This window comes from Sciurus carolinensis, chromosome 13 (assembly GCF_902686445.1).
Source record: "Sciurus carolinensis chromosome 13, mSciCar1.2, whole genome shotgun sequence".
Taxonomy (NCBI): Eukaryota; Metazoa; Chordata; class Mammalia; order Rodentia; family Sciuridae; genus Sciurus; species Sciurus carolinensis.
The window spans coordinates 4,202,012-4,212,115 of NC_062225.1; the positions used below are offsets into that span (position 1 = coordinate 4,202,012).

Genomic DNA, 10,104 nt, shown 5'->3' on the forward strand with positions numbered 1-10,104 from the left:
TACTATAATTTAGTTTGATAATTCTACTTATGAATAACCGTCATATCAGTGAATATTTAATTCATTGTAAAAAATAGATTTTTGCAAGCTAGCAATTATTATTTTCTATTTTTAAATCACCATTTATTTCTTAGATTTTGGTGAGGATATAGTCTCACCAAGACTTACAGTCTTATATAAATCTTATAGTCTTGATAACAGATACAGCCTTCTTTTATTAGTTTATCTTACTATTTTCCCAGTATTTAACTGTCAATATGATGGAGTTTAAAAACAAAGAAATGGTTTAAATAAAAGAATGAATGCAGCAATTTCATTCGTGTGCCAGGTTCAGTGCGTATCTGTTCTACATTCTGAACTTGAGGTTCCCTACACTGGAAATACTTTAATAATCCTTAAAATTTCTGAATTTAACCTCAGTTTTTAGGAATTCCAAGAGCAAATATGTTCCTGCTAAGACTGCATAGTCTAGTGTAGTTAGGACCCTGGTTACGTGTAAGCAAGAATGTGCCAGGTGAACCAGCTACGTGGCAGCCAGAGGACTGAATTAGCATTCTTTCTTCTTCCAAGTAAGGAGACAGCAGTTTATTTTAATTCCATTCATATTTCATGTTAGGTTAATTACTTATGATTGAGCTTTTATAATAATTACCAGGATTTAAATCTGTAGATAAGTTCCCAGGGTTAGCATCAGCAAATTTTGTCTGGTGATATTTAATAGGTTATCTAAAATATATGTGAGGAGTTTTACAAAGTTTAACTTAAGTTAGTGCTATTGCTTCTTCTAAAAATTAAAGCCTATCTCAGAGACTAGTCCAGTTTGTAAAGAATGATAAATTTGAAGTCTGTTCTTGAACTTGAATGGGAAAAGAATATAAAAGTTAAAGGTGGGTTAGGGGGTGTAGCTCAGTGGTGGAGCCCTTGTCCAGGAGCACAAGGGCCTGGGATTGATCCCCAGCATTGGAAAAAAAACAAAGCCACAAAGAGACATCCCAATTTCCTGCCTGATGGGAATTCAGAACTAAAATATGGACCACAGTGGAAAACAGCAATACCTTCGTACTCCACGTTCATTCTCGGACCTTGAATCATACTCTGTTTTTTTTTTTTTTTTTTTTTTTTTTTTTTTTTGCAGTGCTGGGGATTTGAACCCAGGCCTTGTGCTGCGAGGCAAGCACTCTACCAACTGAGCTGTATCCCCAGCCCTGGGTATTTTTTTTTCAGAGAATTTTTTGTTATGGTGAGATAGACCTAACATAGAAGTTACTGTCCTACCTAATATTAAATACACAGCCCAGTGACAGTAAGCACATTGACATTGTTCCTAATATTAAATACACAGCCCGGCAACAGTAAGCACATTGACATTGTTCCTAATATTAAATACACAGCCCAGCGACAGTAAGCACGTTGACATTGTTCCTAATATTAAATACACAGCCCAGCGACAGTAAGCACACTGACATTGTTCCTAATATTAAATACACAGCCCAGTGACAGTAAGCACATTGACATTGTTGTACAGCCATCACCACCATCCGGCTCTAGAACTGTTCCTCCTTTCAGACCTTAAAGTCTCTGTCCATTAAAACCCTAGCTCCCCACCTCCCACCTCCCCGCCCTGCAGCTGCCTTTCTGCTTTTGTCTCTGATATCCTTACTCCAGGTTAGCAGATGAGTGGAATTGGGGTTCTGTCCTTTGTGTCTAGCTTATTTCAGGGCTGCTTCTTGTTTTCTGGTAACAACTGCAGGATCAAGTAGGCTTGTGAGTTGGACACTGAAGGAGGTGGGGAGCCCTTTTTAGGCGAGCTGTACGAAGTAGAAGACCTGTTTATGCTTGGCCTTTTGATAAACGAATGTGCAGAGAGCTCTCTGTGCCTTCTTAGCAGAACAGCGGGAGGAAGCTCTAGCAGGTTTGCACCATCTTGCTTCTGTGTGAACGCCGTGAGAAAGGAGAGCAGAGTTCCTGTAACCACACATCATGACTTGAGCAGGAGGGAAAGTGATCTTATTATCCCACTTACGTTCATGTTTGTTTCTTTAGCCGGAAACAATTTCAGCATTCACTTCTGATCCAGCGCTTCTGTCGTTTGCTGAATATTTCTGCAAACCAACTGTGAACATGGGCCAGGTAAGTATTTTGTGGTTTGCTGAGCTTAGGACTAGACTTTGTTGCTATTTCTAGCTGGGACCACTGAAATCATCTATGATAGCCAAATATGTCTTTGAGATCAATGACATACCTCAGACAGGTGGTTATTGACAAAGTATAGAGCTCCATACACTATTTAAATTCAAGAGAAACAATTAAAAATTTCCTACCTTAAGGAAAAACAAGTTAAAATTTCTCAAGACATTCATTTAGATGGGGGGTAATTTCTGATGTCCTTTTCTGAACTCATTTGTTTCCGGTGTTTACCAGTTTTCTTGTTTTTACGTAATTTCATTAATTTTGTTTTCTGTGTATCTTATAGCCCTTCTTTCTGTTGGGAATACAGTGTTCTCTTCAGAATTCTAGGGGCGCCTCGTGGCCCCTGATTTGGCCCGCCATACCAGCAGGGAAAGAGTGGATGTAGGAATAAAATGATTGGGGTCGAAGCCTGTTTTCTTAAGCGCCTGTGGCCTTGGGGACGTTCTGGGCCTTGCCAAGTGTGGTCTCGTGTCTGCGTTGTGATTCTGATAGCATGCACCTCGCAGTGTTGCTCTCAGGGTTGAGGGGTGTGCCCTTCCCTTTCTTACTGGTTGATTTTCACTCCATATGGGGCTCTGCTGAGTACTTTGTGTAATTTTCTCACTGAGTTCTGACCTTGAGAGTAGATACTTTATCATTCCGGGTTTGGTGATGAGGAAACGGCCTCTCAGAGATGTCATGTGCCCTGGATCACATGGCTAGTAAGGGCTGGGGTGTGCGCTAAAGACCACAGAACTCTGAAAAAGCTGTGCCTGCCCTTCTGCAGCTGCCCTTCAAACCTGCTGCCCGCAGACCTGTTCTGGGCAGTGTCTTCTCATATCGTTGTTGTTGCTCCCCCTCTGGACCCTGCGCTTCCCAGCCCCCCCCAAAGCCTACTTCTTTGATGTTCCTCCTCCTCCTTTATTCCTGGGAGATCCGTTGCTCTCTTCCAAAGCATGTGCTATCCTTCACCTTCCCTTGGGACCTGATTTTGGTGGTTTTTCATTTAGTTTGAGTGTCGCATGTGCTGTGAATTTTAAAGAACCTCCTGTTGTCTGTCATTCACTGAAGCACGTGAGAGTGGAACATAGTGGTCGTCGTACAAGTGTCTCTTGAGTAGATGTTGGAATATTGTTTGTTCTACAAAACACTTCTTATTTTCCACAGAAACAGGAAATTCTGGATCTCTTTTCTTCAGTGCTTTATGAATGTGTTACCCAGGAGACCCCGGAGATGTTGCCTGCGTACATAGCAATGGATCAGGTATGGTCGCCCACTGCCTTTCACTGCCGAGGCACTTACAGTGAGCTGCATTTAAAGAGCACTCTTGTATTCCATACCAGGGAGGAGAAGGTCAAAGCCCCTTCCCTTTCATCACACAGGTTACTCTTCCTTTTCTCTTCTCCAGGCCATAAGAAGACTGGGGAAAAGAGAGATGTCCGACACATCAGAACTCTGGCAGGTCAAGCTGGTGTTGGACTTCTTCAGTTCCAGGAGCCACCAGGAGCGGCTGCAGAACCACCCCAAGCGGGGGCTCTTCATGCACTCTGAATTCCTCCCCGTGGTGAAATGCACTATTGATAGCACCCTGGACCAGTGGCTGCAAGGTAATGACCGCACCGGGCCCGAGCGTTTGGAATCCACTGGGCCCAGGCTTTCCTCTTCTACCAGCTTTTCGTTGGTTAGCAGGATAAACCTGAGTATTCCGGAATGCCTATAGATGATCTGTTTCCACTTTTTAAAAAAACATCTCCAATCCTCCTTGAACCTCGCAGAGAATATAGGTAGCATTTTTAATACCACTGGGACCTTGTCCTATCCTGCCTGGCGTCAGGTGACCTTGTCTTCTGTTTCCAGGGTGTGGGTGTGGCCCGTCCTCACCTGAGGCCAACAGCCTCTGCCTTCCCTTTTCATGTCTCCTCACGTACGCTTGCAGATGCCTCGCGCTTCTCGAGTGGAGGCTGTTCACCTGTTCGTGAGCCAGTGAGCGAGTACCAGGGACACTGATGGTGGCTTTCTGCCACAGAAGTGCCGAGCTGTGATGGCACGAACGGCATACTGTTACCCGTAACTGGCAGTGACTCGACTGGGGCAGGCGCTGGGCCCTTTGTGGAGATGTGTCTTCCAGGTCACATGGTCTGGCCTTGATTCTCGGTGGTCAGCGCCTCCATCTTCTCATTCTTTTTAGTTCATTCAGATGCTTCCAGTAAATACCCGACTGTCACCTGCTTGGTATTGATACCGGCTCTAGTAATATCAGCAGTAGCAATTCTTGCTTGATTAATAATCAGTAGAACTCAAGAGTTTGAATATAATTCAGTTAAAACCTATCCCTCTTGGAAGTAAATTTCTGGAAAAAAAATTAAATGGTATACCAGACTGTGAGGGATGTACATGGGAGCAGCCAGCGATTTCAAGCTCCTGGTGTTCATCTTTATCAGTCACATCCACTCTCCTTTCCTCTTGGGATTTAAAAGATTATGTCATTTAAAAACTTTTTTTAATAGTCATTTTTATTCTTGTTTTTGGGGAAATGCACAACTTATTTCATAGACTTTGGTTGTTTTCATTTTATTCAATTTTGCATTTGATTACCGATATGAGAACCAGGCCCTTAAATCTTTCCAGATTCTCTGACTTACAAAAATTACATACACAGTGGAACTTTGGCAGTGACTAGAGTATTTCCTAAAATGGTACCCTGGGTTGTCTTAATTTGTTAGGGCATTTGGTGGGCTCCAGCATTGTTCTGACCCTCCACTAAGTTCCACTTGCTACGCTGATTCACCAAAACTGAGTTTATTTTTTAATGAAATCCATAGCAAAAATTTTTTTTTTCCCTCGGTACAGGAGATCACACATACTAGGCAAATGTCTGCCACTGAGCTAACTCCCTGCCCCTTTTAAATTTATTTTATTGTATTTTGAGACAGGGTCTTACTCGGTTCTGAGACTGGTCTTGAATTTGCAATCCTTTAGCCTCAGCCTCCCCAGTAGTTGGAGTTAAAGGTGTGCGCCACCATGCCCAGCCAGGTCCTTGAGGAAAAAGCAGTAATCGTAAGGCATTCCTTGGGCCTCTCTGTTGTGTCCTCAGTTGGCTCAGTTCCCTGTTGTTCCTTCACAGCTGGCGGAGACGTGTGTGTGCAGGCCTACCTCAGCGGGCAGCCGGTGGAGGGGCCCGAGCTCAGCATGCTGGCCTGCTTCCTCGTCTACCACTCTGTGCCCGCCCCCCGGCACCTGCTGCCCGTGGGGCTAGAAGGTGAGTGTGTGTCAACCTCTACCCGTGTTGCCAGCCCCTGTGTGCTTGGGCTTGGTGGGTCACTCTTCCAGTTCAGCCTCGTCTCCATTGTGCTTCTCGTGTCACTGTTGAGATTTTTTTCTGAACGCAATAACTATCAGCTTTACAGTTTGCATACACTTCATACACTTCTCCTCCTATGCAGAAGAGGGCGGTCTACACTGATGAGCTAAATGTTCACGTTATTTCTATTGGTTGATTTTTTTTTTGGTTGATATTTTTAAGTTTTTAAGTTTTTCTGGGTATTTAGGGTTTTTGTAGTTACATAATCTTAGCTTCTGCTATTATAAAGCTTTAAAATGCACAAGAACCTAATTTTGTATGTGTTTACATTTTTCATGCTGGAGAGTGTAAAAAATCAGTAGCATTAAAACTGTACTATAGAGACTGGGGAGATAGCTCAGTGCAAGCACAAGGTTCTGTGCTTCGATCCCCAGCACCACAAAAAAAAAAAAAAACTGTACTGTAGTTTTTAGAATATGGAAACAGACACAAGTTTATTCAGTGAGGTGAATAATAAAATATGATACATTCTAAGCACCCTTATTTATTTATATTATTTTCAAGTTGCTGTCACTTAATTGAAGGTTAAAAATAGTTTTAGGAGCATAAAAGTTTTTTCATTTAGTTACTTAAAATGTTATTAGTTTACTGCTGTTTTAAAAACCTCAGATGAAAATGCATTTTATGGAGACTTCTAGTTTTGGTCACAATGAAATTGCTTGCATTGGACTGACTCTCCCACAAAAACAAATGTAAAACCTAGACAAAGCACATAGTATATCTGCTTTTTTTTGTTGTTGTTGGCATGCAGGGTTTGGAAGGTAACCAGGGATTGAACTCAGCGTCCCTCAACCATTGAACCACTTCTCTAGCCCTATTTTGTATTTTATTTAGAGACAGGGTCTCACTTAGTTGCTCAATACCTTGCTGTTGCTGAGGCTTTGGACTCTTGATCCTCCTGTCTCAGCCTCCCGAGCTGCTGGGATTACAGGCGTGTGCCATTGCGCTTGACAGAATATTGGTTTAAAGACACTGGTAGTGACCTTGCCCCCTTGAGGAGGGAGGCACAAGGAGAGAACTCCACAGTCACCCCGACCTGTGGCAGCTCCCAGCGCAGGAAGTAGAGTCGCAGGCAGGAGCAGCAGTGCTGCTGGGCGGAGGAGCGGAGCGTGGGCCTGTGCTTGTCCAGGAGCCGCACCTGGGGCAGGAGGGAAGAGAAGGGAAGGCACTGGAGTCCCGAGGCACTCCTGCCGTGAGGCTCTCACCAGCCCTCACCTCTGTATTCCCGGGGCGAGACTTCTGGAGCGCTGACGAAGCCGGAAGGCTGGAACTGTGAGCAGGTGTACCAGCTGCGTGGTGCCCTGAGTCAAGCGTGAGGCCAGGCCTGCCGCAGGGACGTGGCTGTGCCAGGCAGCCCGCCGTTGGGGTGAAATGGCCTCAGCCAGGCCTCGTGGGAGGTAGAGCTAAACCTGTCCAGACTAGAGTCCACCTAGAGCAGGACCACGGAGGCTGCTGGCTTCTTCTGCTGGGTGGGAGAAAAGCTGGCCTCCTTAGGAGAAAGCGTCTGTTGATTAATTTTTATAAATAGTATTTAGTGTTGAGTAAGGAATTATAAGACACAACAAGAAAAAACAGGTGATAGAAACAGACCTTTATATGATATTGGAGTTACCAGACTGGGACTTAAAATAACTAAGACTCATGTTTTCAATGGGGTGTGGTGGTGCCTGTCTATAATCTTAGCAATTTGTGAGGCTGAGGCAGAAGGATGGAAAGTTGGAGACCAGCCTCAGCAACTTAGGGAGACCCTGTCTCAAGATAAAAGGGACTGAGGATATGGCTTAGTGGTAGAGCTCTTGCCTAGCATGCATGAAACACTGGGTTCAATCCCCAGTACCACCAAACACACACAAAAACCAAATGAGACTAATATTTCCAAGAAAATGGATATTGGGAAAGATAGAGAGTTTTCCCAGAAACCCAGATTTAGTAAAAAAGTTAATTGGAAATTCTAGACCTGAATAATAGAATACTGAAATGACAAATTCAGTATATGGGTTAATTAGCATATGAGAGATACATGAATAGGATGACAGGAGAGGGGAAGGTAAAAGGATCAAAGCGCAGAGAAAGGGTGGAAAGCCCCCAGGTTGAGGAAGGGAGCTCAGGGGAGTAGGGAAGCGGGAGTCTGCAGGGTGGGGACTAGAGAGGCGGGAGCAACGCACTGAGCATGCCTGAGACGGCAGAGGCCCCTCCAGGTCAGAACTACCAAACTTCCTGTGAAGGAAGGTGGTGCGAGGAGCTGGCCAGGTGGACTGGAGGGCACGTTGGCAGTTGTGTACACAGGGCCAGGAAACAGCCTGTTCCCACAGGTCCCTAACCCCGGGGGCCTTTGGTCGATTCTCAGCAGGGGCTTGCCTCAGTGGGGGAGAACTCTGGTCCTGCCTAGCACATCTTAAAAGCACACCCCCAGACGTCAGGTCGCTTTGCATGTAGTGAAACTTTATGTGAGAACAGACTCTGCAGTGCAGAAATACAGAAATGCCCAGCACTCAAGAAGGTGGAGCTTTCGGTGCGTGGCCTGTAATGGAAAATCGTAAGACATACTGAGAAATAGGGATGGACAGCCCGGCGCGCCAGGACTGGTGGCATGGAGGCTTGGAGGACGATGGTGCCAGGGCCATTCAGGGGACGCCCAGCCCTTCCTCTGGGCTCTGGCTGTGGACCTTGGCCGCACAGGAGAACCATCTGGCGGCTTTCCAGACCCTCCGCCGGCCACACTCCAGGAGTGTGTGCAGGTTCTCTGGGACCAAGCTGGAGGGCCCTTCTTCCCAGCAGAGGAGGCACCGAGCAGGTTCTGAGGCTCATGTCCTGCCTGTGTTTTAGGAAGAGGATCCAGTTCTTGGCTTAGGAATTAAACAGTTATGACCAGTAAAATAAAGTCACTTAAATAGTAAGTGAAGGTAGACAGGCACGCTTTACTAATTACGCTTAAGTACTGTATGTGATCATTGTTAATAGTTCGACAGAGGCCACTGTCCGAAGTGTGGGATGGATACGTCTGAATTTTTGTATCACGGTGTAGATAAGAGTGTCTTGGGGAAATTTATGATTTAAGCATCTCCCTGGGTGACTGTTTTCAAGAGGAGGAAGCCCTGCGTTAAGCATGAGGATGTCTCGGACCTTCCTGGGTAGGGCTGTGTGACTGTGTCACTGACAGATGTGACTCTCCCCCTTTGCATTTTCCAGGGAGCACGAGCTTTGCTGAACTCCTCTTCAGATCCAGGCAGCTGAAGATGCCCGTGCGTGCTGTGCTGAGGTTGGCACCTCTGCTCCTTGGAAACCCACAGCCAATGGTTATGTGACTGCGTCTAGGGTAAACCCACCTGAAGCGGGACTTCTGCACACGTGTGACCAAGTGTCCAAGCTAAAGGACGTTTCTAAGTTTTATAATACAACTAGGGGAAGTGAGCTGCGCACACCTCACGGTATTTTAAAATCTGTTTTAAGTACTCTAGAGAATCTTGCCATCAGCGTTAATATTATATGATATAAAAAAGCAAGTTAAAATTTACTTTTGTAAATAAAGTTTTTGGTTTGTTTTCAAAACTCCTGATGCTTGCTTTAGTTTTAAAGTCTTCGAACTCTTGCGGTTCAGGTGAAGTGTTGGTGCTCTAAGGTGCAAAGTTTTAAAAGAAGCTGTGTCATAAAGTCTGACTTTCTGCTTCCCCAGAAGAGCTTTCAGCATTGCCTGAGATGCCACAGGTGTCCCGTCTGAAGTACGTCTGTTCTTCCTGGGATAGTGCCGGACGTTCTGTGGGTGTGACCACCCCTCACAGGAGCCTAGCAGGACTTGCCAGTGGGAAGTGTCGTGGACTGAGATGTGTCCCAGGAGTCGAGTTGAGGCCCGCACTCTGCGTGGTGGTGTTTGGAGAGAGGGCTTTAGGAGGTAACTGAGGTTTAGTGAGGTCACGAGGGTGGGCCCCTGCTCTGGTAGAACTGGTGGCCTCAGGAAGAGGGAGAGAGACTTTGTTCTCTTGCACCATCAGAGAACACAGCAAGAAGGTGGCCGCCTTAAGCCAGGAGGAGCCCTTGCCAGGACCCCATCCGCCGGCTACCTCCAGGGCTGTGAGAAGTGAACTTCTGGTGCCTGAGCCACCTCTAGTGTGTGGCAGCCCGAGCAGATCAGTATATGACGTCTTCTCTAACTAGCTGAGATATGAAAGACATAGGAGTCTTCAGAAGTGATATTTAAAATGCAGCGGTACGCTCTGCGCAGGTCTTAGAGAGTGTCTGCGTGTGCCACGTGGAGGTCTCCTGCTTCGAACTCCGACCCGGAAGGAAGGAGCTCGCTGCTGTGGATGTTGCCACATGCCCTGGAATGGCCAGGGGCCGCAGGCAGGCCGAAGCTGTGAGATCTTCACCCACTGAGTTCACATTTCTTCCACATCCTGAATTGTGATGTTTAAGTCTAAAAATAAATATTAAAGCAAGAGAAATGTCTCCATTGAGATTTTCACAAAAGCTCGTGTGCCGCTTGCCTCTGCAGGGGAGCTGGACTTGGAATCGCTGCACCCAGATGCAGAGCATCCCTCCCTGCCCAGTGGCCTGCTTGAGAACCAAGCAAGGAAAGC

General features: G+C 45.9%; 1 protein-coding gene across 3 annotated transcripts in view; it reads left to right on the forward strand.

Annotated features, from left to right (window-relative positions):
- Anapc1 (anaphase promoting complex subunit 1) overlaps nt 1-9,079 on the forward strand; it is a 75,349-nt gene extending 66,270 nt beyond the window's left edge. For all 3 annotated transcript variants that reach the window (XM_047522488.1, XM_047522489.1, XM_047522491.1), the window contains 5 exons: nt 2,044-2,130; nt 3,337-3,432; nt 3,578-3,776; nt 5,294-5,428; nt 8,720-9,079. In XM_047522488.1, coding sequence (XP_047378444.1) covers nt 2,044-2,130; nt 3,337-3,432; nt 3,578-3,776; nt 5,294-5,428; nt 8,720-8,835 — 633 coding nt within the window. In that variant the 3' untranslated portion in view covers nt 8,836-9,079. The remainder of the gene's footprint in view (nt 1-2,043; nt 2,131-3,336; nt 3,433-3,577; nt 3,777-5,293; nt 5,429-8,719) is intronic.
- Nucleotides 9,080-10,104: the final 1,025 nt, after the last annotated feature.